Genomic DNA, 27,146 nt, shown 5'->3' with positions numbered 1-27,146 from the left:
TTCTGTAAGTTATTTGAAGTGCATTTGAAGTGCCTTGGTTTAAAAATTGTTGCCCTATGATGCACTGTTTCATACAGTTAAAGATCACGAAGTATGAAACAGACACAAGAATTTTGGTAGTATATAGATTTATGCAGAAATATTGACAGTTCAAAAGGGTTCACAAACTTTTAAGCACCACCGTATATGCTAATTTACCTACCATCTAATAAGACATTGTGATTACAAGGTGCCTTATATAATAACAATAAAAAAGGTACAAGATAGAAGTAAAAATAATTATAATAATAGACGCTCCTTAGCAGTAGACAAACATTTTAAAATGCAGGCCGGTATGTATGTATGTATGTTTATACTTATTTGTGTAATGTACAAGATTAAAATGAACATGTGCAGTAGATTAAAGGGAAAACAGTTTGGAAAAGATGGAATTTGAAATACTTATGAGAAATTGGTATTGTGAAAAGCTGGCAGAGCCAAGGTCAGCTTTGAAAAAGCCCATCTCCTGTGGCCAGTAGTGAGAGTGGTCTGAGCAAGCCCAGCAGCAGGTCTTCTAAAGCAGCTGTAATGCTTACAAAGTTATGAGGGGAGCAAGAGGTATTTCAAATAATGTCATGACTCTATATTTATTTAAATCTAATGGTAATGTATATAACCTGAACAAATATATATATTTCTTCTGTTGTGTGTGTATACGTGAAACGTACTTGCAAGAGGGGAGAGCTACATTTACCAGCTTATTCAGCTTACATAATGCCTATTTGAATGGAGAAAGGTATATAAAATGATGCATGAAAAACAGCCGATTGAGTCTTGAACAAATAAATAAGCAAAGGCATATATATAGATGCCCAGAGTCTCATAAAAGGAATTACGAGGGTAGACACTTGAACTCATTAAAATGGAATATGTATATGTAGCTGGCTGTTAACCCTGGAAATGTTAAAGAATGTAGCTGTTCTTTATGACTTGGCTTGCATAAGATCATTGGGAACAAAGTGAATGTGTTGTAAGAGGGAGAACCAAGACAATATGGTAGAGGTGGCCAATAATAAAATGGATACATCCCCTTTTTTTTTATCATAGTTGGGGGTTCCTAGTTCTGAAAACCAATTGTTTCTCTCCCGTTCCATTTGTTTTTTAATCGTACGGCATAGCAGTTCGGTGTTCATGCTACTTTATCTTGCTGGGAAATCCTTGTGAGGTCCAGCAGCCAGATGTGTAGACTATTTAGCCATGACAAGTCACGTTGCCTGGGGTGCACCACGAGGAGGCTAGTCTACATTGCACTGAGTTGGGCTGAGAGAGAGTAACTGGCTCAAGGTCACCCAGTCGGCTTTCATGCCTAAGGCAGGACTAGAACTCACAGACTCCTGGTTTCTAGCCCTGGTTTCTTGTTCCATTATGGGACACTATGGGAAAAACTTCCTTCCTTCCTTCTTTCCTTCCCTCCCTCCCTCCCTCTTGAAGACATTTTTCAACAGACCTAAAAACAGTACAAATTTTGAGTTAAAGTATAAAGCAAAGTAATAAGAAAGTGAAAAAGAAATAGAAAAGAAGAAAAGAAAAGAAAAGAAAAGAAAAGAAGATTCTAAAGAAGCAGCTTCCGATCTTTTGACAGCAGTTATAGATACATTTATATTTTACCCTCTCTAAGGTTACATCATAATTTCCTTCTTTCCATAAGCTACCCTTTCTAATCTTCAGACCCATAAATCACAAGTTCATTTTTCTCTTTTTTCAGCAAAAAGTCCATACGGGATTTCCAGTCACTAATAAATGTGGTTATTGATCAAACAAGTTAATTTTGCCATCTCTGCTAGATCTGTCATCTTCACCAACCAATCCTTCGATATGGATATTTCAAAGTCTTTCCATTTTTGCGCATAAACAGAAATAGTCTTGCAGCAGTGATCATATATAAAAGTAATCTTCCATGGCTATTTTCTAATTGATTGTTCATTAATCCCAGAAAGAAAAGTTCTGGTTTCTGTTGAATGTTGATCTTTAAAACGCTTTGTATCATTAAATGTATTTGAATCCAAAAATTTCTGGCTTTTTCACAAGTCCACCAGGCATGATAAAATGACCCTTTGTATTATCCACATTTCAACATAAACTTTAAGTACCTTTATACATTCTAGACACTTTTTCTGGAGTCATTTACCAATGGTACATCATTTTATAAAAATTCTCTTTTTAACATAATGTAAATTTCAGTCCTTTTAACCACATATTTTCCCACTGTTCCATCAGTATATTTTGTCCAAAGTTCTCAACCCATTTTATCATACAGTCTTTCACTTGTTCTTTTTTCATTTCAAATTTCAATAAAAGTTTTTACATTTTAGCAATTATATGCTCAACATTTGTACATAGTTCAGCTGTTCAATTTCAGATGTCCTATTATCTACCTTAAATCTTTCTCTTAACTATGCATACAAAAACCATTGAAAACTAAATCCCTCTGCAGCCAATTGCTCTTTTGATTTCATCTTATTTATTTATTTTATTTTTATTTTTTTCTCACATTTCTGCACTGCCCGTCTCACAAGTGACTCTGGGTGGTTTACAATTCAATTAAAATAACAAGAGATTAAAATCATAAAAACACGTACATCATAAAAATATAAATATAAAATATAAAAATATTTAAAATTTATTTAAAATATAAATTCCTTGGTGCCACATCACAGCGCCAACCACCCCCATGATTGATCATCCCCCCTCCCACCCCAAGCGAGGTAGCAAAGCCAGGTTTTCACTCCCTTTCAGAAGGCCGGGAGAGTGGGGACCTGCCTCACCCCTGGGGTTAACATGTTCCACAGGGCAGAGGCCATGGCAGAGAAGGCCCTCCTCCTGGACCCTGCCAATCGGCAATCTCTCGTGGGCAGGGTCACCAATTTATTTATTTAAAAAAATATTTCAAATTTGGGCAACTTCACATTATAGAGGTAAGTCTCACTATTTTTAGTTTAAGAACACTGTTAATGCATATATACGGGCCTATACATGAAATGAATATAATAATTTTGTAACTTCTAGCCTATAACTGAGCTTGAATGTGCAGGGGTTCCCTGAGGCCTGAAAAATATTTCAGGGGTTCCTCCAGGGTCAAAAAGTTGAGAAAGGCTGGTCTAGAGAGCAAGGTAATAAGGTATCCTTGTAGTGGGAATTATACTTACATGAAACTTAATAAATATGCAGACACCATGAAATTGGTTGTGGTTCCACCACCTTTCCAGTATAATCTCAAATGGGGCATATAACTTCTGTTGACTTGAGGGCCACTCTAGGTTTTTATGACATAATGAGGACTATAATTGAAAAGTGATTCAGTCCAGAGCCCATTTTGGAAAGGGGTTTCAGGGATTTTATGTGGTGAAATTGATACCTTAAGCACTCATATCTTAAAACCCTATTTTTCCCCATAAAGGCATAAAAATGCAGATTAAAGGCTATATTTTTGGCCATACACACAACACATATGCTGACAAAATATAGGTGGTCCCAGGCTATGCCATTTTACATCTCTGAGCTAGTACAATCAAACTTCTAGGCCAATGTTGTTAATCTCACATCATAGAGTGCAGCTGGCAAGACTATGAAGATATAAAACCAAAGGACATCAGGACAGAACTGAATTTTGAAGAGGGGAGGAGGGAACTCAACACATGACTATTATTTTTAACCATGTGCCTGTGTTGAAATCACAAAAGCTGATGCAACTGGGGACATCTAGGTTCCCCCCCCCGCTTTTTTTTTTTGCATTAGTGAGGCTTTTCATCAAGGGAGAAAGGAAAAGCAGTGCTACAAGACGGTCAGTCTGATGCATATTATTTAAGCCTATATCTGTTAGTTCCCTGGCCTTTGAAGAGAGTAGGGCATGGTGATAATGGGCTGGCTGATGATTTGCCAAGCAGAGTGGATGGGGCATTTTCTATCAGCTGGAATACCAGCTGAACTGGGGAGAAGCAATATCTGCTTTGAAGAGGCCATTAACCTTAGCCCAGCTCTGCTGTTCAGGAGAGGGGAAAAGCTCTTACCGTAGCGGTGGCAGACGAGCAGCCAGCAATCTTACCTTTGAAATGGGTTATTAGCAACTATGGAGATCCCGTAGCTGGAGGAGAGGACTTTTATTAAGAGAAGGCAATGGGGGAGTCTTAAAACCCTTGCAGCCTCCTTAAGGTGCAGATATTCTTCAGTTTAGTTAATAGATTAATCAATGAATATTTGGCTGATTTGGTCTGAAGGAGTAACTCTAAACAATGAGAATGAACAAAGATCTAAAAATACAGTTTTCTATTACTAATTGTTGTACAACTGCTTTTTTCATAAAACTTTATTAAATTTCAACAAGAGATAAAATATAAGAAAACAGAAAAAAAAAGAATTGAGAAGGTCAGAAAGAAAACAAAATTAGTGCAGAAAAGAAAAAGAAAAAAATAGCTTCTGACTTTCTTTGGTACAGATACAAATATAAGATACATTAACCTCTTACTCTAAAATTAGCAATAACACACAACAATTCTATAATCATGAACAATTCTAATCATCAAATCCCCAAATTAAAGTTTCATTTCTTTCAGTTTCAAGCAAAAAGTCCAAAAGTGGTTTCCAAGTAGAAACATAGCTAGACAAAGTCTTTTCTTTAATCAACGTAGTCTGTTTTGCCATCTTGGCCAATTCCAAATTGTTGTACAATTGCTGATTATATGCCAAATTTCTGCTTGAGCCTATCGATTTGATTATTTATGCTGGAGTGCATAGGCATTCTTCTGATTTTGTGGTTCACTATAATCACTTCAAAAGTGTGACTGGAAGAGGTGGATACCAATGAGCACAATAAGCAAAACTATTGATATTAATGTGTTTTGTAATAGGCAATAGAAAAATGTGAAAAATTTTGTTTAGCTTTGTAAGTAGTTTACTGGGCACTTTTGCAGTGGATGGATGAAAAGGTTTCAATATTTTAAAGGGGCTTTTTGTTCTTCTTTTCCATGAAAGAGTTAATAGGTTGTTGCACACACATATACAGTAAAAGCCTGCTGGAGCAGATCAGTGCCCCATCTGACATAGCATTGTGTCCCTGCAGTGGCCAACTGGATGCCAGTGAAAAGCCAACATGGAAGAGATGATCTACCCATACAGCAAAAATCCAAAACAGCTTTCTTAGGAAAAAAGCAGGTTCAGAAAAGGGCCTTACAATACAGAACGGTAAAAGATAGAGGCTTAACTTTTTTCTACCGTCTTCTCCATTTTATCTTTCCAAATGGGATACTTCAGTATATGTTCAAGGCTGTTCACAGTTTGACACAGTTTAATTTGGACTTATTCAAGTTCAGAAATAAAGTAAGTCACCAAACAAGGCTGTGCGAAAGAATCACAACTCAGGATTGTGAATTGACCACAGTAGCTGGCCAGTGCTAAATATTGTGGAGAAAAATAACCTTTCATTTTATCATTTTAAAAAGTGGAATTTTCTTGCTTTTGTTGGGTGCTCTTTAAAGGCCAAATTACCGTTTTTATCAATCAATCAGTTTTATTTCGGTCATAGACTAGCATACAACAATATGTAATAACAATTACGCTAAAATAGAAATACAAATAAAAAGGCATATTGATAGCATAAAATAAGGTAAAGATGAAATTATTAAGGTAAAATTACAGAGTGCAGGTATTAAAAAGCAAAAGAATCCTATAAAATTACAATTTTGCCATGAATAATCTAAATACTATAAGTAACTAGGGCAAATAACTATAAAAGGACATAAGTAATACTAAAATTTGTAAAACACTATGGGAATATAAAACTATGCTAGCTTATATTATCAAATCAAATCAATTTACCTTTTTTATATTACTGTCACTAGGCAGATTTTTCAGAAACTTTTATGTAAGTGAAATATAAAATGGATGTGTTTCCAAAAGGGTTTGTCCTGCCATCTTTTTTCTGTGTGTTTTACCGTTTGTTTTTATTGAGCAAAAAGTTGTTCTTTGAATCCTACTTCCTCTCACTCTTTTGCCTGTTGCTTGGATACTGTATCAAAAGAGTGTAATTGGTAGCTGAGCCTGTTCCAAAATCAAATTAGAAAAGAACTTCCTTTTTGTTAATTCCAAACCTGCTTTAGCAAGAGATTAACTGATGTTGTGATAATGGTGAGGAAAATAAAGCTGTGAAGCAAGGATTTAATCCTACCAATGAATCTACTAGGTGGTCTCTTTGTCAATCCACTCCCAACCCTTATTTGTTTCCCCTCCAACAATCCTAATATGGTTGGACAAAGAATATTACTTCTAAACAGGAATGTATTCTAGCCTTTAGACGGCTGCCTATCTATACTTCATTTACTGGATGCATAAAACAAGGCCTTCAAATTGTACATCATTCATATTTGTTTGTTATTTAAAGTGTTTCCACTTTTTACATCAGTACTGCTGCAAAAAAACAACAATTTGAAGTCCCACTCCTGGGCAATATTCTGCCTGTCTGAGGAATACAAAGAAATGGGAGTGGGGCTATGTCGAAATACTTGTATCCTTACACAACCATTTACCTGGGATTTGTCCAGCCCTTCAGTCTGTACAGTGTGTATGCCATATTTCGTCAAACATCTCACAGCGTTATACTTACAGGCAATTCCCAAAATGCAAATATATGAAATTGCGTGGGCAGATTGGAGTATTTAGGAAATATATGTTTTATTTGTTTTGGCATTAGAAGCTAGTTTGGAAGGGACTGTCTTACATTTGGGATTACAAATGTTCAAACAAGTCAGCTTATTCTTTCTTTTAATTGGTCCCTTTTCTCCAACTTTTCAACCAGCATTAAGTGCCATGTTCTTGCAGATTTATAATTTCCAGTCTGAGCAGTTCTGAACTCTGACAGAAGGCTGAGCTCTATTGGCTGTCCAGGGAATCTTACTGGAGTGCTCTATTGAGGAACTCTTCCATAACCACCTCAGAAAGTATCTGCTGTTACCGAACCTCAGTGGTAAACTGTTGCTGAAAATGTATTAACAACAAATAATTTATTTAGGCAACTGGAAATATTGTTCGAGAGAAAACTGAAGCCACAATATGGTTGCATTGATATACCCCCAGAAATGTAAATATCTGGCCAGATTTGCAGACACTCAGATTTTTATATGAATTCTATCCCTCCTTTTTTCTATTCTTTTCATGAAGACTCCATGTGAAATCAGTAGGCTCCTTCTGAATGTTTATGTGCTCTTTAGAACTGGGAAAAAATTGATTGTCCTACTGAGTAAAATAGATTGTAACACTACAAGTGCATTCACCTATACTATAAATTAGTAATGGTGCTGAGATTTTATTTTTCCTCCTCCTTTCAGCACAGAAATGCATTACTTTTGAGGGAACAGTTGACTTGGCATTATGTACTGGTCTGGGGATTGAACTGATCTCTAAAGTCCCTTCCAACTCTTGCATTCTGTGAGTCTATGTGTGACACACTGGTTAGCGTAGTAGAGATCCAGTTCCAAATCCCCATTCACCCAGCACTGAGCTTAGTAGATGACTTAGTAGATCTCTCCCAGTCTCTCAGGTTAGTTCACCTAACAGGATTCTTGTGAGGATAAAATAAAAGGGGAGCAAGGATGACCATGTGTGCCAATTTTAGAACCCTTGAGGCATGGTATACTAAGGTTGTTGTTGTTTTTTTGAAGTTGAGGAAATATGAATTATTAATTAACTTAGTTACAGCTGAATGCACATTTTTCAGACAAGTCCAATGAAAAGAAACCTGTGCTACATCAGCATCTCATGATTATTTTAAGGCATTGCTGAAAAACAATACACGTGTTTGTGTGTGCGCGCATCTGTGCATTGCAGCAATTTAGAACTGAATGAACTTTGCTGGAACACGTTTCCCCATCAACCCTTTGGATCCTTCCTCTGAATGTAAGTTGGCAAAGGTTTCAGCTGTGAAATGTTCATATCAGGGTTTTATGCCCTCCTTCTACATCAGTGTTTCTCAACCTTGGCAGCTTGAAGATGTGTGGACCAACTCCCAGAATTCCCCAGCCAGCAAGGCTGGCTGGGGAATTCTGGGAGTTGCAGTCCACACATCTTCAAGCTGCCAAGGCTGAGAAACACTGTTCCACATAGTTCTGCTTGGCTGTCCTGGAGTAGCTCATTTATGTGGCATAGATTCAGACCTCTTGTGCCACCTCTTATATCAAATAAAATCAGGTGACAGCATCTAACCAATCCGGACTGATCTTGAAAATGCTAAACATAGTTCTTATTATTTTGATGGGACATCTCCAGGAAATCCAAGGGCTTTAAAATAGATTGGAAAGTTGAAAGAAATTCTGGAAAAAGACAATGGCAACCCATTTCTGCACTTTTACCAAGATAACAGTGTGGTTGTGTCTACCAGGCACTGAGCTCAACTTGAGGGAGTTGTTTCTTGCTCTCACACCAAGTTGTCATATAAAGCTGAATCGGACCATCTGCCCATCTCTGGCAGCCTTGTTAATAGAGCTTTTCAAAAGTTGGAGGCCTTTTCCTGCCTTGTTATAGCAGTATGTGTAGAGAATCTGGAACTGAACCTCTTTCCAACCTAGAGTCTCCTTTTTTGAAAACTATTATCCAACTCCTTTATAAGCAAATTTTCTCAGATTTTAAGTTTATGCATCCGGCCAAGGGCATAACTACCCATTAAAGAACAGCAATTTGAGTCCTGATAGAATTCTAGCCCAGTTCCTCTCTGCATGTTCACTGGCATTTAGTGTTTTGCAGTCTGAAGGTGCATAGCAACACCTGTTTGCCAAGGGTGGGGCAGTGGCATTTCAGTGAATATACCTGCAGGTGTTATGTACTGCTGGGTTACATAGAAATGTTGACTGAGTAGTATAAAAGAAAAGTAACAGCCATCACAGCTGAACAGCCTGAAGGAGCTGGTAATACAGAGATAGAGAAATGATCAAAACAACCAATCATTTTTACTATTCAAAAGTCAGGCAGAAGTACCACTGCATGTATCAGCTGCTAGATTTTCCTGACATTTTGCTCAAATGACATGATCCCAGTGCACAAATCAAAACATCTAAATAAGGAGGGTAAGATGGATAAATAGAAGCTCTATTCTCTTACTGTTATACTAGAATAAAATGGATGGGTTATAAATCCAGAACACCAAGGAAAGTACTTCCTTACTCAAGGAAGTCTGTGACAAGCAGTCTGTGAAATTCACTGCCTCAAGATGTGACAACTGCTTTAAAACTTTAAAAAATGCCCATGTTCATAGATGTTGAGAGGTCTGTTCATGGCTGTTAGCTTTGACAGGCGAAAGGCTCATCTGAGCACTGAAACCACAACCCTCATGATGGACGTTGTTTTCCACTGTGGCCATAGGGGAGAGTTCAGAAGCTTTTGCTTCCAGTTTAGATTCATCACTTACATCACTTTCATCAGAAAACCAATTTCATGCCTTGGTTTATGAAGCTGGCTTGTAACAAGCAAATAACTGTTGACATTAACCACATTTAGGGTTTAGAAAAATCCCCAAGCTGGGCTTAATGGAAATCCTCCTTCCAGCCCCACTGGAGAATCAAAAAGGCAACGGGTGTGGGCTGCACGGACGTTTGCTGTGGCTCGTTCTCGTGATACTAAACTGTAGCTTGAAGTAGCGGTTTTCAGCTTTTTATATTTTAAGTCCTTCCAATGACTCTGTCAAAGACCCTTGATACACCCTCCCCCCAATAAAAATCAAAAGGTCATATTATCCAAAAAGGACAATTTTGGTTTTATAGGCAATTTTGCTATTTAACCTTTATAGTGAATTTTAAGGATTTCTTGTTTAACAACTTATTCTGTTTCACCTAGACTACTTGTGCATAGGTGTCCACGATGACAAAGAAATCACATCACACACAGTGGTATTATGATGCAAACCTTGCCCTTTCCTGTGTGTGTCCTAACGCAAGTCATAGTTTGTATTGTAATATGACAGCACACATTTCTTCACATTCCCACCACCCACTCTCAAAAGATGCCTATGACCACTGGTTAATGTAGCCAATTAGAATTGGTTAGGTTGGCACATTTTTATTTATCAAATTTTATCACTGCCCATCTCCCCCCAAAGGAGATTTTAAGCTATAACCATGGTATATAAACCACAACATACTAATCCAAAAACAAATCAGTTCATGGCTTGACACAATGTGTAAACCCACCTGTTTTCTCAGAATAAAATGCTTATAATGGGCTTTTCTCCATTTTTGGAGCCAATTAAGCATTCATGATTCCAAATACTTAATGTTGCATGCCAATCTGTCACCCCTGCAAAAATTAGTTTTACATTTAATACATTATTTAAAATTGGTAGCATTGCAGGAAACAAAGGCAACATTTTGCAAGGATAGAGAAGAGTCTGAGTTGAGGCAAGAGTCCTGATTAAAATGAAAGGAATTTGGGTCTGCAAAAATTTAGGCTGGTGCAAACAGCATCTGCAAATTTTGCAACAGGAGGCAAATTCAAGCCTGGATATTGGTGTAACAGAAAATAGTCTTTCTAAGATAAAATATTTGTTGCCTTTAGTTCTAAAGTCCAAAATTGGGAATAAATGATCCCTGCTTAGATATATCATAACACCACATTATTCTTGAACTTTTATTTACAACTGCAATAATGTTATATTGCATAGAAAAATTGGGTACCAATGCACTGAAATAAAGTTAAATAAAAGTGTAGTGGTGGAGCATATGCAGAGAATACCAGACATTCCAGATTCAATCCCTTTTATTTTCAAAAAATAGACAGTAGAATGATGAAAGCCATCTGCCTTTGGAAACACTGTTGATCACAATAGGGAAATTAGCCAGATACCCAAATAGCTTGACCCAGTATATGGGAGCATCTAATCTAGTACTGTATAGTAAACTGATCCAGGACAAAACAACATCTCAAAATTGTTTCTCAGTTGTTATAGAGCAGGGTTGGAGAATCTGTGGGCTGAAGTTCTGATGCAGACCTGAACTTTATTTCACATGGACTTCAGAACATACTGACAGCCCACCTATATTTCAAAGCCCACTTGTTTTGGATCTTACCCCATTTAATGCAACTAGCAATTTACTACTGTCAACTTCTGGTTCTGCCTTGTCCTCATTTGGCTCCATCTCTCTTCACTATCAGAACACAAGACACTTTGACCATGTTGGTATAGTCTTCAGGGAAGAGAAGGCTTCCCCCCTTCTTTTACAATATCCAGATATATTATCCCCACCACCACCGCCACCATCCCTGTCTCTGCTAGTGAGGAAATTACAAACTGCTGCTATGTTCTGCCCAGGAATGCATTTTTCCCAATGGAAGTAGTTCATTAACCACATACACAAGCAACACAGACAGTTACAAGATAATTTGAAGTCTTTACAGTCCAATACTGTAAGCTAACTCTTAAATGCTGAAAATGCAGGATGAAAATATATAAACATAGAAATAAAATAACATTGCAACCCTATACCAAATTAGTAACTCCGTTCTACTAATTAGAATGTATATTTAAAGAGACACTTGTAAGAACTTTGACAAGAACCTCCTGTCCCGTATTACCAGTTTTTTAGAACAGATTATTTTTTTAACCCTAACCCTCCGGGTGTATCGGGACTTTCTCTGGCCAGGTCAGCTTGGAATCCTGGAAGTTGCCATCTAAACCCTTCCGGACAAACACACCAGCACAAACACTGCTGTTATATTCCAAAGGTATTTTGAGAAAGCTTTGTTCCCTAATCAGAATGCGTGCACGCAATTGAACAGAAAGATTCATCTCCTGTTTTCCAAATGTCAAAACATTTAGCATCCTCAATTAAAACGAACGGAACTACACTTCGAAGTGAGTAAGAGTCTTTCCTTCTTCCCCCCAAGTGCCATTTAATTTTGCAACGTCTACATTTCTAGCAGATCGTTCTCTTCTCGTGCCTGATGCTAAATACCGAATAGCATTCCAAAGAGTTAGCTCCTTTTTTTTTTCTTTCCCTTTCCTTCTGGTGTAGGGGAAGAATAGCGTCCTCTTTTTGAAGCGATAGTAATCTGAGACTTTTCCGTTACAATAAGCTCTCAACAAAAGATGTAATTCCACCAGCGTTGTTTGGGGAGGTACCATTGCCTCTTTGCCGTGTGTACTTTCACAGGTGATCCATTTTTCTCTCCGAGTCTTCAGCTTGGCCGGGGAGAGCGTGCTGACTCCAAGCGCCTAGCCTCCGGGTTGGACGTGGGAACATGCCCCCTTGCCTCGAGGTTTTGGCTTCCAGGAACTCTGTGCCTCCTCAGTAATCCCGCCCACCTCCCCACCCACCGCCTTCAGTCTTTGGTACAGTCTTGGTTTCCTTTCCTCTACAATGCTTCATGCTAATACGTGACATCATCACTAAATACACAGTGAGTGGCTACTAGAAATTACAAACGAGCAGGAAAGTCTGAGGTGTGTGTGAGCTACTGGAAGCGTTAGGCAGGCCGGCGGAAGGGCCGCCGATGGTTCCATGCTACCTCTGCTTTGGTTTTGATTCTGACTTGGCAGCTGGGAAGGGGAGATCTGGAATTTTTTGTTTGGGTTTTTTTTGGATTGCTTAATTTCATTAAGGTTGGCAGCCGAAGTCAGCTTGAAGCCTTGAGATTGCGCGTGGCGAGTCTGCAATCCCAACACCGTGCTCGTTTGAAATTGCGTGCCTTGATAGACCATCTGCTCGTGGATCACTTTGAATCGAATGTGATATTCAAACTGGAACAGATAAAACCATTTTTTTAAAAACAAACAAACTGGGATCTGCTTAGATTTGTGTTAAAGCTGATTTTTTTTAGAAACACTAAACGTCGTTTGTTTGTATGCTGGAATTTAACATCATACCACGTCCCTTCTAAATGGAATTACAGAATCCAGCTAGTATGCCCGGGTCCCTGTCCCCTGGTTACACCGCTTCAGTGCCATATAATTATAATCAATTAGAAGGAAGATTCAAGCAGTTGCAAGGTAAGCGCGAGCTCTCTCTCTCTTTTAAGGGGCGTTGCTGTGAAATGTAGCTCAATAACACGGTGAGGTGGTTTTGATGCTCGTTGGTATGAACGCTGATGAGACGGAAGGAGCATCGGTTGCAAAATAATAGATGTTGGCTTGTATTTCTTCAAATCTGAGGCTGATTTCCTTGTTTTCCTGTGTTCGGGTACTATAAGCTTTTCTTGGTTCAACCTTCGAAACGTGATAAGGGCTAACTCGGACCCTGCCATTTAGAACAATAGGACAAGGGAAGTGGGGAAGAGGGAGTGGTCTTTTTGTCTGAATCCCTTCTGGCGATTTGCAGCCTTCAGGTGCTGATCGGAAGATTTCTCTCTGATTCTAGTTAGATAATATATACGTCGATCTATAGCTATCCAACATTTCCTATCCAAGCCCTTGATTCCCTCAAAATACCCCTGGGATCCATTTATGCAGTGCCAGTATTCCAAGGCATCTTCCACCTACTTGGGTAATCCCATTCTTAGCATTCCATTGATGATGGCAGTGTTTCTCAGTCTAGTGCCCTCCAGCCTGGGGACACTCTAAGAATCTGACCATCCTGATTAGGAGGACTTGGAGGTGCAGTCAACAACACATCTGCAGAGTGCTATTTGGGGGAAGCCTAAAGCTTTTATCTCAGAGCCAGGGTAGGAAAGGGTCTTTCCCAGTGCTCATTAATTCCCCCCCCCCTTCAAGTGAAACAATGACAGAAAGAAATGTTGCTGTTTTGGGTTGGTATTCTATACGATTGATTAGAGTGTTTTTGATCATTTTAGAGTTGGATCCTTAGTGTATTGGAAGCAGTGGATTCTGATTTCTGTATTAATATGGCAGTGGTGGTGGGGGTTCTAGGTACAAATGAAACAAATTTATGCTGTAGAAGTTTGATAAATACAATGGGATCTGCAACAAGATGTTGCCCTGTGCTGATCAGAGTTCCCACCAGGCCTTTCCCCAAGATACCTCATTGCAGTCCCTCCCTGTACCTCATTTTTGATTTTCTCTCTGTGATAATCGGTCATTATTCTATGATAATAGAACATAACCTCTTTTAATTTGGCCCTTACTTCCCCCCTTGATGGAATCTTAACTTAATGCAGGAGCTGACTTACCTTCAAATGACATAGCTCCTTCAGATACATTCATTGTTTCTGGAATCACAAACCTATGTAAAGAAGTCAAAAGTTCAAGCCACACAGAATATATTTCTTATTTTTAATCTCTACCATCCCACAGACAGGGAACTGTGGTTTCCTTGAGAAACGGAAAGGGAACTAAAAAAAACCAACTCTGGGTTTGGTCACCATACAGGCTTACGTTGTTATGATTCTATATTGGCGTTTCTTTTAGTTTTCTGTGTTGTGTTCATCCTTTTGGAAAGAATTGTAAAAATGACTGAAATGCCAGATGCACATTGATAAAATCATTCCAAAGTTAAATACTATTAAAGAAGTGGAAACTGAGATAAGTGTAAAAATCTTGGTTTCAAATTTATGCTGTAGAAGTTTGATAAATACAATGGGATCTGCAACAAGATGTTGCCCTGTGCTGATCAGAGTTCCCACCAGGCCTTTCCCCAAGATACCTCATTGCAGTCCCTCCCTGTACCTCATTTTTGATTTTCTCTCTCTGATAATCAGTCATTATTCTATGATAATAGAACATAACCTCTTTTAATTTGGCCCTTACTCCCCCCATCCTCAGGGGGGTTCTTTTGAAAATGTGCAGGATACTGCTTTTTGGCTACAAAAGGATCCCCACCTGGAAAATGAGGTGGATTGTTACCTTATAGCAAGATTGGGGGTGTGGGCAGGGGGGAAGCTTGTACATAGTGTAGGCATATGTGTGGCATTTCCCATGTGGTCTCCAGAGCCTCTGAAATTTGTTGTATTTTGGTGGCATGATTTTCCACAATTTTTTGAAATGAAGTTGATACAGTAAGTATATTAACCTCTGATAGGCCTTTAAATGCAACCCCCCCCCCGAAAACCCAGATGGACAAAGCTTACCCTCCTTCTCTCCAGTGGCTTCAAAATGTTGCTGTCTAACGAGTTGCAGCCTTTGGTGGCTTAAAAAAAAGTAAGCTGCCTGACCCAGTATATAACAAGTGATTTTCCAGATATTACTAGCTTACAGTTTCTTCCTAGAGACTGGCTTCCCTCTACATACTTAGTAATGTAAAGATCTATGGGCTGCATTTCTGCAACATGCTAAGGAAGGTTACTTTTAATCTAGGTTAGTTTTTTGTAACTTCATGTTTTGTATGAACCCATCCTATTAGGTTCTTCTATGGAATCAATGGTTCAGTGCATTGAGTGAAACCAGAAAATCTTAATTCAGAAACCACACTAAATATGTGGTATGAACCCTCCAATCATTGGGCATGTTAGGAGAGTCCCCTATTCAGTGAAGTGAAACAGGTTTTCTACTCCTGATATTTAGGATTCATATTTTTGCTTGAAGAATTGAAATGACAAGAAATGACAAGAATTGAAATAACTGCTTTAACATATCTAAGATTTTTGGCAAGCCCAAGATCTTTTCCCTCTTCCTGTTTACTCCCCCTCCCCATGCTTTGGGGGAAAAGGGCCTCCATTCCAGAACACAATTTAAGTTTTGAAAGTTGATCCAATTAGAAAAATGGGCTGCCCAGTGTTACATTGGGTGGTTATGGGGGAGGGGGACTGTTCAGAAAATGAACGATGCCCACAACCTCTTAAGCACATGGAACTTGTTCTAAATTGTCATTGATCTGTGCTATGGCTTTGAACCTGGTACTGAAAGGAATACTGACATTTTGACATAAGGCAGCTTTCTCCAACTACTGCTTTCTAAAACTTTTGGATTGCAACTCAATGTTCGATTAGCTTTGCTGGCTAGAAATTACAGAGGTTTCACATCTCAGGAGAACACACTGGGTGTGAAAATCTGGTTTAAAATGTGGTCAGGAAATCACTTCCTACATGTCTTAAAACCAGATTTATCTATTTTCAGTTATTCCATTGTTCAAGAATTTGTTTGTGATTTGTATTTTTAATAGGGAGTTGACTACACATGTATTTAAATTGTATTTCTGAATATCAGTTGATCCCAGCAAAATTAAGGTGCAAATTCTCTGTCTTTCTTGTTTTGTGAACATCACTGACGGTTATTTCATCTGCAAATCCAAGAAGATTAGATAGGGAAAAGAAGGGTTAATCATAGTTTCTTCATACTTCAGTGGAGGATGCTGGAATGTGGGGGGAATGGTGCTGAAAGATTGTGTTTGGGGTAGGATTTAAATACAGGAAATCTTTGAAGAATGCACATCATACCAAAGGTTAGAATAAATTATAGTATACTGTTGCAAAGTCACTGCTGACAACTACCAAGCTTTTCAAAGCCTATAGCACATTGTTTGGAGCTTGTTTAATTGGATGTATTGCTCAGAAAGGAGAACACTTCCTCTAGTCATTTATTTTGTATAAAAAAAGAAAACTAGTATCCTTCAACTGAAAAATGGAAACGTAGCCCCACAGCTGAAGTTTGTGGTTCTTCATCTATGAATAAACTAGTACTGTACTGAGATCCTAGTTACTGATTCCAAATTTAATTTACAGTACTAGATCATGCTTTTAGGCTTCAGCTTGTGTTCTGCTTATCACATATAACATTGCCTGAACAAGTTTATTGTATTTATATCCCTCACATTTATTTTCCTTCAAATTGTTCCAGTTCCCATGTTATTCTAAGAATAATCCTGTGAGTTATGACAGTGATAACACTCCAGAGCTACATGTTAGCTTCCAGATTGTTGTTGTTTATTCGTTCAGTTGCTTCCGACCCTTCGTGACTTCATGGACCAGCCCACGCCAGAGCTTCCTGTCAGTCATCAACACCCCCAGCTCCCCCAGGGACGGGTCTGTCACCTCTAGTATATCATCCACCCACCTTGCCCTTGGTCGGCCCCTCTTCCTTTTGCCTTCCACTCTCCCTAGCATCAGCATCTTCTCCAGGGTGTCCTGTCTTCTCATTATGTGGCCAAAGTATTTCAGTTTTGCCTTTAATATTCCCTCAAGTGAGCAATCTGGCTTTATTTCCTGGAGTATGGACTGGTTTGATCTTCTTGCAGTCCAGGCACTCTCAGAATTTTCCTCCAACACCACAGTTCAAAAGCATCGATCTTCCTTCGCTCAGCCTTCCTTATGGTCCAGCTCTCACAGCCATATGTTACTACTGGGAATACCATCGCTTTAACTATGTGGACCTTTGTTGTCAGCGTGATGTCTCTGCTCTTAACTATTTGATCGAGATTTGTCATTGCTCTTCTCCCAAGGATTAAGCGTCTTCTGATTTCCTGACTGCAGTCAGCATCTGCAGTCATCTTCGCACCTAGAAATACAGTCTTTCACTGCTTCTACATTTTCTCCCTCTATTTGCCAGTTATCAGTCAAGCTGGTTGCCATAATCTTGGTTTTTTTGAGGTTTAGCTGCAAGCCAGCTTTTGCACTTTCTTCTTTCACCTTCATCATAAGGCTCCTCAGTTCCTCTTCGCTTTCAGCCATCAAAGTGGTATCATCTGCATATCTGAGATTGTTAATGTTTCTTCCAGCAATTTTAACTCCAGCCTTGGATTCCTCAAGCCCAGCATGTCGCATGGTGTGTTCTGCGTACAAGTTGAATAGGTAGGGTGAGAGTACACAGCCCTGCCGTATTCCTTTCCCAATCATAAACCAGTCCGTTGTTCCGTGGTCTGTTCTTACTGTTGCTACTTGGTCGTTATACAGATTCTTCAGGAGGCATACAAGATGACTTGGTATCCCCATACCGCTAAGAACTTACCACAATTTGTTATGGTCCACACAGTCAAAGGCTTTAGAATAGTCAATAAAACAAAAATAGATGTTTTTCTGAAACTCCCTGGCTTTTTCCATTATCCAGCGGATATTGGCAATTTGGTCCCGAGTTCCTCTGCCTTTTCTAAACCCAGCTTGTACATCTGGCAATTCTCGCTCCATGAATTGCTGAAGTCTACCTTGCAGGATCTTGAGCATTACCTTACTGGCATGTGAAATGAGCACCACTGTTTGATAGTTTGAACGTTCTTTGGTATTTCCCATTTTTGGTATGGAGATATAAATTGATTTTTTCCAGTCTGATGGCCATTTTTGTGTTTTCCAAACTTGCTGGCATATAGCATGCATTACCTTTATAGCATCATCTTGCAAGATTTTGAACAATTCAGCTGGGATACTGTCGTCTCCTGCTGCCTTGTTGTTAGCAATGCTTCTCAAGGCCCATTCAGCCTCACTCTTCAGGATGTCTGGCTCTAGCTCACTGACCACACCGTCAAAGCTATCCCTGATATTGTTATCCTTCCTATACAGGTCTTCTGTATATTCTTGCCACCTTTTCTTGATCTCTTCTTCTTCTGTTAGGTCCTTGCCATCTTTGTTTTTGATCATGCCCATTTTTGCCTGGAATTTACCTCCAATGTTTCTAATTCTCTGGAAGAGGTCTCTTGTCCTTCCTCTTCTGTTGTCTTCTTCCACTTCCGTGCATTGCTTGTTTAAAAATAATTCCTTATCTCTTCTGGCTAACCTCTGGAATTTTGCATTTAATTGGGCATATCTCCCCCTATCACTGTTGCCTTTTGCTTTCCTTCTTTCTTGGGCTACTTCCAGTGTCTCAGCAGACAGCCATTTTGCCTTCTTGATTTTCTCTTTCTTTGGGATGTATTTTGTTGCCCCCTGCTGAACAATGTTGCGAACTTCTGTCTGTAGTTCTTCTGGGACCCTATCTACTAAGTCCAGTCCCTTAAATCTATTCTTCACCTCCACTGCATATTCCTTAGGAATATTAGTGAGCTCATATCTAGCTGATCTGTGAGTCTTCCCTAATCTCTTTAGTCTGATCCTAAATTGTGCAAGAAGTAGTTCGTGATCTGAACTACAGTCAGCTCCAGGTCTTGTTTTTACCGACTGTATAGATGTCCGCCACCTTTGTCTGCAAAAGATGTAGTCAATCTGATTTTGGTGTTGTCCATCTGGTGAAGTTCATGTATAAAGCCGTCTCTTAGGTTGTTGGAAGAGAGTGTTTGTTATGCAGAGTGAGTTGTCTTGGCAAAATTCTATCAGACTATGTCCTGCTTCATTTTGTTTTCCCAGGCCATGCTTACCTGTAATTCCAGGTGTCATCTGACTGCCCAGTTTAGCATTCCAGTCTCCTGTGATGAAAATAACATCTCTTTTAGGCGTATTGTCCAGTAGGTGTTGCAGATCCTCATAGAACTGCTCTACTTCAGCTTCTTCAGCATGTGTGGTTGGGGCGTATATTTGGATCACTGTGATGTTAGATGGCTTGCCCTGAATTCAAATTGAGATCATTCTATTGTTTTTTGGATTGTATCCAAGCACTGCTTTAGCCATTTGACTATTAATTATGAAGGCTACTCCATTTCTTCTGTGGTCCTCTTGTCCACAGTAGTAGATCTGGTGGTCATTTGATGTGAAGTAGCCCATTCCAGTCCATTTCAGTTCACCGACGCCCAAAATGTCTATCTTGAATCTTGACATCTCACCAATAACCACATCCAATTTGCCCTGGCTCATAGATCTTACATTCCAGGTTCCAATGGTGTGTTGATCCTTAAAACATCGGATTTGCCGTTCACCACCAGCACCGTCAGCTGCTAGCTGTCCTTTTGGCTTTGAGCTAGCTGCGTCATCACATCTGGGGCTAGTTGAACTCATCCTCTGTTCCTCCCAGTAGCATTTTGACCATCTTCTGACCTGGGGGTCTCATCTTCCGATGGTATACCGAGATATCTCTGGTTGTACTGATCCATTTAATTTTCACGGCAAGAATACTGGGGTGGGTTGCCATTACCTTCCCCAGGGATCGTATGTAGTCTGACCTCTCTGTCATGACCTTCCCGTCTTGTGTGGCCCTTCACGGTTTAGCTCATGGCGTCACTGATGTGCTCAAGCTCCAGCACCATGGCAAGGTAACGATCCTTTGCTGAAGAGCTTCTAGCTTCCAGATTATTTAATTACATTTCTACTGGATTGGCTGTTGACTCTCTGTGATGTCTGATTCTATGATAAAAGTGAGAAACAATGATATTTTTCATTCTTGGATGTACAAAGAATTCTTAAAAGGCTATTGCTTGGTCTCCAGTCATCTGAAGAATGATTTGTGGAGACATAAGAAGAGGCTATTGGATGATATCAAGGGTCCTTCTAGTTCAACACTCTGTGTCACTCAGTGGCCAGTCAGGTACATTGAGGAAGACCATAGACATGGACAGGAGGTCAATAGCCCTCTTCCACTGATACTTCCTAGCAGTTGGATTTAAGGTGGCTACCTGTGATTCTTGTGGTAGTAAATAACTTTCAAGATTAGTAGCCACTGACAGTGTGATTTGTCCTGAATTTTTCCACTATCTAAATTGGTGTCCTTCATGACATCTGATAGCAAGTCTCACCCTAACCATTGTTCCTCAGTTCCCCAAGACCCTCTTTTCTCAGCTCTTAAATAAGGATACTTAAAGGATACTTGGCGAGTGCTGTGTTTAAAAGATACTATAAAAGGCTATACAGTAGGTCCCCTCCCCTGCAGTAGGGTTTTTTAAGATATATGGGATCACATGAATTTTCTTTTTTATGCAAAAGTTTCTTTTACCAAACTTGGATCCACGTTAGCCCAAACATGAATTATGTGCTCCACCTTTTACCTATAATGGAATAGGGACACTGATGCAACCACATTCAGACTGTTACATAATCCTCATGTTCCATTGATTAGGATCAATTGGGGAGAATTAGGGGATGTCTCCCTTTCACAATTTAAAGAATCTTTAGGGAAAGAGTGTAGGATGCACGTCCACTTGAGCTCAAATTCTTATCCTGATCTTTTAGATCTCAGGAAGTGGGAAGGTGTTTGCTTTTCTTCATTTTAAACTTCCAGTCCTAACTGGCTGAAAACCCCTGCCTGTGTGTTAATGCTCTGTAGCAGCATGAAGGCTAAACTCCTATCAATTTGATCCTTTCCAGTTTTTTTTCCATTCTTCCTACTTAATAGAATAGTGAAGGTGGTGATGGGAAAATAATTTATGTACCTTACAAAACATTTTTTCTAATCTTTTTAAAAGAACCCATGTTGGAAGTGGGGGAAGGGAGGACTTTAACTTTATTTTCACATTAGTCTTGTGAATACGTTACGTTGATGGAAATGACTGTCCCCAACACACTACCCACAGAAGGTATATCTGAAGGGAGAGTTGAAGCCCCCCCCCCGACTGAAGTTCAACACCAACTTAATTTTGTGCATAATTTTAAGAAGCTGTTTGGAAAACTCTTCCCCACCCCCACCCCAAATCTCACAGGTTCTGAACATTGTCATTTTCTTAAGTGAAGGTATAACCATTCTAATTTTAAGGTTTGATGGTGCTGAACCAAGGACAAACCCTATCAAGGAATTGTAAGACTCATCTGAGCTGCTAGTTGTTTCCTTAGCAACTCCAGTTCTGAACAGAAAGCCTCAATTAACTCCCTAACCAAACACTTATAGCCTTTACTGTGAAGTGAAGGTAACTTAAAATAACAAACTGTTTGAGTTACGAAAACTGAATATGTGTCTCATTTTAATTCATGAAATCCTGTTTATACTGATTTTCAGCCCTAAGAAGGCTTTCTAAAATGGACTACATAAAAGAACCTAACAAAACATGAAATAACCAACCCCCAAACTAAAACCTTAACATTAGAAGCACCCCATAAATTTTGACATTTAAATCATATTTCATGATGTTTGTGGAATGCATTGAATTTTAAACTGTTTTGAGAGCATAGGTAGAGTATATCTTAAAGTAAACTATTTGTTTCTGATTAGCAATATTCAGCAGTGTCCTGTGCAAGCAGGAAGAATTCTCCTAGCAGCTTGAGGGGCAGAATGTAATCTCATGATATTCTCCAGTTCAGATACAGGGCAGTGCATCCTGTGTGCTCATGAGGCTGTGCACATGATTTGTTAAAATTGCTTTGAAACACAGTGCCTTTCAGATAACTCCCATATGTTCAAGTTGTTTCTTCACACCAGTACTTTTTCACTGGCCTTGCATACAGTACTTTCTTTTCCTAATTGCAAAGATTTCAGTTTTAACCTCTGTCTCTTTTCTCCTCTGTAAGAATCCTAAGTATGTAATCTATTGTTCTCTGGGGCTTTCCTGGAGAAAACCATTTGACATCTATTTGAGAATCCGTTTCCCATGAATTTGGCTTTGTTGTTGTTTATTCGTTTAGTCGCTTCCGACTCTTCGTGACTTCATGGACCAGCCCACGCCAGAGCTTCCTGTCGGTCGTCAACACCCCCAGCTCCCCCAGGGACGGGTCCGTCACCTCTAGAATATCATCCATCCATCTTGCCCTTGGTCGGCCCCTCTTCCTTTTGCCTTCCACTCTCCCTAGCATCAGCATCTTCTCCAGGGTGTCCTGTCTTCTCATTATGTGGCCAAAGTATTTCAGTTTTGCCTTTCATATCATTCCCTCAAGTGAGCAGTCTGGCTTTATTTCCTGGAGGATGGACTGGTTGGATCTTCTTGCAGTCCAAGGCACTCTCAGAATTTTCCTCCAACACCACAGTTCAAAAGCATCGATCTTCCTTCGCTCAGCCTTCCTTATGGTCCAGCTCTCACAGCCATATGTTACTACAGGGAACACCATTGCTTTAACTATGCGGGCCTTTGTTGTCAGTGTGATGTCTCTGCTCTTAACTATTTTATCGAGATTGATCATTGCTCTTCTCCCCAGGATTAAGCGTCTTCTGATTTCCTGACTGCAGTCAGCATCTGCAGTAATCTTTGCACCTAGGAATACAAAGTCTTTCACTGCTTCTACATTTTCTCCCTCTATTTGCCAGTTATCAATCAAGCTGGTTGCCATAATCTTGGTTTTTTTGAGGTTTAGCTGCAAGCCAGCTTTTGCACTTTCTTCTTTCACCTTCATCATAAGGCTCCTCAGTTGGAGTTTTTTGGAAGTGTGATATATTCCATGAAAATGACACCGCCCAGAGTCGTCGTGGATGAGATGGGCGGTGGAGAAATTTGATAGATAGATAAATAAATAAATAAATAAAAAAGGCAACATATGTGAGTTACTCTTGGTGATAAGCGGTTTTTCAGTAATACATTTACATGAATGTATTACATTCAGTAATACATTTACCTGAATGTACATTTACATGAATTTTTCTTTAAGAAGAAAATAATTTACTAAATGAAGATAAATTGGTGAACACCAAATCTTGATTGATTTGGAATTAAAGCTTTAAAGTAGCTTTCTCCATCTTTGGCCTTTTAGTTCCACAGATATGGAAAGGACCAGGTTTAGGAGGGCTTCTTGAGTAGATGCTGACAACACTGGCATTGTTATTATGAGATGCTAACATAATGCTGAGAAATATTTTGAAGAAGATTCCTTTCTGTCTTTGTATGATAGCTGAGTGGATTACAAGGTGATTAAGTTGATAGTTAAACAGGCAATTGTGATAACATTGCAGTGTTCTAGCATTCATTAATTTTCAGAATTTATAGCAATTATCAAATAGCATACCACCTAATTACAATGTTCCTTCACAAATGCTGGATTGCACACTGGGAGTGAAATTGGCTATTCTCGTAAGTTTGAATGATCAGGATAGTTCTGTTTGGCTTTGTGAAGCAGATGGCTATATAGCTAGGGGTGCCTTTCTTTTCCCCCTTTGGGAAAGAAGCATCTGATTCCAAGATAAAGCCATTAAATTGTGGGATTCGAACATAAAAACTTGTTCAGTTTCGTCAGATAAACAAATAGGTGAAAATTGATAGCATAGTTGGGTGAAAAATCATGCTTCACTAAGTACTATCAAATTTATGAAAAAGTATGTATTAAACTTTACATGACTGCCATCTCAGGCTTTACTGGATCACCTACCTTCCAGGATTAAAGGGTAGAGCTGAGTGTATTCTAAATGTTACAGGGAGTCCTTGACTTATGACCACAATATGGACCAGGAAATTCGTTGTTAAGCGATGTTGTTAACTGAGGCATCATGTGACCACACCTGATTTTATGACTTTTTTGCTGTGGTCATTAAGCAAGACATCATGTGACACCCCTCCAACTTGCAACCTTTCCTGCTGGTTTTCCCATTGACTTTGCTTGTCAGAAGTTGGCTGGGAAGGTTGCAAATGGCGATCATGTGACTGCAGGATGCTGCAACCATTGTAAATGTGTGACGTTTGCCAAGTGCCCAAATCATGATCACATGTCTGTTGTAAATGTGAGGACCGATCATAAGTCACTTTTCGCAGCACCTTTCGTTTAACGATAGCTAAACGAACAGTCATAAGTCGAGAGCTACCTGTAACTAGATTACATGCTACTTATTCATGGCTGGCAGCATAGGGTAAATGGAGCATTTAAAAACTGGCTTTGTATATTAATTAAATTAGTAGGCATTTTAGGATTTGGTTTAAACTGCTTTGTGCTATTAAGTTCTAATAATATAATTATGGGGATAAATAATATAATTTATCACCACCCATCTCCTCTGTATGGGGGAGATGGGTAGTGATAAAAATATGATAAATAAATAAATAAATAAAATAAATCAACACTCAACCAAATTTCTTCTCTTCCTCGTGTTTCTCTGTAAAGTGCCACATGTATGGAAAGCTCTAGGTAGATAATGGGTCTTTAAAAGAAATAACTTTATGAACTTCAGCACATTTTCAATTTAGATTTAAACATTTAGCCCATTCACCATTAAACATGATCAGACTTACCTCTTAGTAAGCATGCATAGCATAATGACTGGAAGATTTTATTAAGATTGAGGAGCATTGGGCACAAGGCTCCACTTGCTTGTGAAAATAATTGTATTACTTTGGGCCCATTGCTATTTTGCAATCTAAACCTCTCAGGGCTGTTGTGAGGATAAATTAAGGGGGAAGAACCATGTATATCAGCAGAACAGAAATATGTAAATACATACATATACAATCCTGGATTTTTTTCAGACTTCCATTGCATAAGAACTTTACTAGCTGTCTTAGTAAAAACAAGCTAGTGTTAACACATTTCAGTATGGAGTCCTTTATCTTCAGCATGTCTCTCCTAGAAGGTAGAAAGGTTGAAAAGTACTGGAAATAATATATAAAATAGTGATTTAAAATATTGACACGGCAACATGTTTAAAGAAGACACTTTTGATGGAAAAACAGTAGCTGCAAGAATCTAATTTGGAGATTTAATTCAGAGGAAATGACATAGTGCCTTTGTTGTATGGGCATCAGAGTTCATAATTTCAACTTATTTTGAAAGCAGAACTCATTGGTTTTCCTTTATTTCAAATGATGAATGAAAAAGGCAAATGCTGGCCCAGCATCCTTATATTGCCTCTTATTGGCTTCATAGCAACATCCAACTGCCACAGAAGAAGTGGAGGTGCAAAGTGATTCTGAACTGCTTTAGGAGTCTAAAATATTTAGTGGAAATGGTGTCCCATAATTTACACTCTCAGAGTGCCTCAGGATTTTCATTCTTCCAGATCACCCCTTGGTCACTAATACCTTTACGGGAGTCCATCTGTGATCAGGTCCCTTGGTTCTGCAGCAGTACCTACATTTAGAATTGGGAAATCCCAATTCTGCTAGGCCTAATCTGGTTTGTTCTTCCAGAAGTACTGGGACTTTTAAGGCCCAACATTTTCAGCTAGAAAAGGCTGCATGGAACTTTCAGAAAAACAGTGAAGAACTGTTTTGTTCCACAAAGCACTGTAATTGTTTCTTGAAATTCTCTGAATTATTGGTTTGTTGCTTCATCTTAATTTCTGCATGTTTTTATTTCATATTGAATACATTTTGATACTATTATTATGTATATTGTTACTGTGTTGTGGAGTTGCTTTAATGCTTCTTGGCAAAAAGAAAGAAATAGAACTAATAGTAAGAAATGGGACCAGCAACCAGAACTATTCCAGTTTAGGATTCCAGGCATTCCCTTTCATTCCCCACTCCAGTTTTAATCAGTTTCCTCACACCACCATTTGTTTGCCAATGAGCATCCTCACGGTTCATGGTTTGTTTTGGCCTCCTGCTTGTTCCTTTTCCCAAACTCCAAAAATTGTTGTTTTACTTTAGTACTTCAGCAGAACCATAGGTTTCCTAGAACTTTAACAGACTTTCTTTCTAATGTGAGGATGGGAACATAAGAACCAACACTTGGAGAATCAAGTGTAAATAAGTAAATAATGCCATATTTAATACAGTATTAGGAGTATTTCCAAGACATCATTAAATAAAGCAGTCTCTATTTGTTAGCATCAGATTTGCCAAATAAGCAATAGCCTTTAATTTAGATAGTATGTTTTGGATATTTACAAATTCTACAGTATTTCTCTTTTTAAGATTTAAAAAAACTCACATGCTCTCTCGTTTTAACACTTGGACTGAAGAATACCCATGACTTCTGCTTTTTAAAGAAAAAAGAAAAAAAAACAAGGATATTGGTGAAGAGATCTGGTCACCACACCCAGGTGGGAGGGGCACTGTAAAGAAGAAATGAGGGCTCCAGCTGTTTGCTGCATTTGTACTTGCAGCCATTGACCAAAGGGAACAGCATCAATGTCATGCAGATTGATCATGGGTAATCTTTGTTAAGGAGTTGTCCAAAGTGGAGGGCTTCCCTAGGCATAGCATGTGGACCTTAGATGTCAAGGTGCTGGGTCACTTTTGTCCAGAGGCCCTGCTAGTTCAGTATTGGCTGAGATGAGGATGTGGGGGTCATACAGGGCTGCACATTTGACTATGCTTGGTAAGTTCATGATATGCTGGGAGACTATAGTAGAAGCGAAGACTGTGGGCTTGGGCATGGTTGGCTGTGGGTACCAGACAAGCTTATCTTACAGATTCTTGGCAGTGCTCTTCAAAGGCTTCCAGGTGTGCTGTCACTCAACCTTGTGGGGTTGTGGATCCTGCACAATAGGGCTGTGGCAAATCTTCATTGTGGTGACTTAACAATATCAATTCATGCAGGAAGTCCATATTTTGTTTTATCTTGGGTGGAGAATTCTGCACAGGTGCAGAAGATTTTTGCAATGAAGT

The 27,146-nt window shown here is 39.1% G+C and overlaps 1 protein-coding gene across 4 annotated transcripts in view; it reads left to right on the top strand.

The window, feature by feature from the left end:
- SPTBN1 (spectrin beta, non-erythrocytic 1) overlaps positions 1-27,146 on the top strand; it is a 205,392-nt gene that overhangs the window by 64,786 nt on the left and 113,460 nt on the right. The window contains exon 1 of one of the 4 annotated variants that reach the window (XM_063301503.1): positions 12,863-13,000. The exons of 2 other annotated variants lie outside the window; for them this stretch is intronic. In XM_063301503.1, the coding sequence (XP_063157573.1) occupies positions 12,892-13,000 (109 nt within the window). In that variant the 5' untranslated portion in view covers positions 12,863-12,891. Of the gene's footprint in view, positions 1-12,862; positions 13,001-27,146 lie in introns of those variants that run through there. One more of the 4 variants, XM_063301488.1, reaches the window with a different exon arrangement.

The sequence above is a fragment of the Candoia aspera genome, chromosome 1, assembly GCF_035149785.1.
Source record: "Candoia aspera isolate rCanAsp1 chromosome 1, rCanAsp1.hap2, whole genome shotgun sequence".
NCBI classification, from domain to species: Eukaryota; Metazoa; Chordata; class Lepidosauria; order Squamata; family Boidae; genus Candoia; species Candoia aspera.
This window is presented reverse-complemented; position numbering and strand designations above follow the sequence as displayed.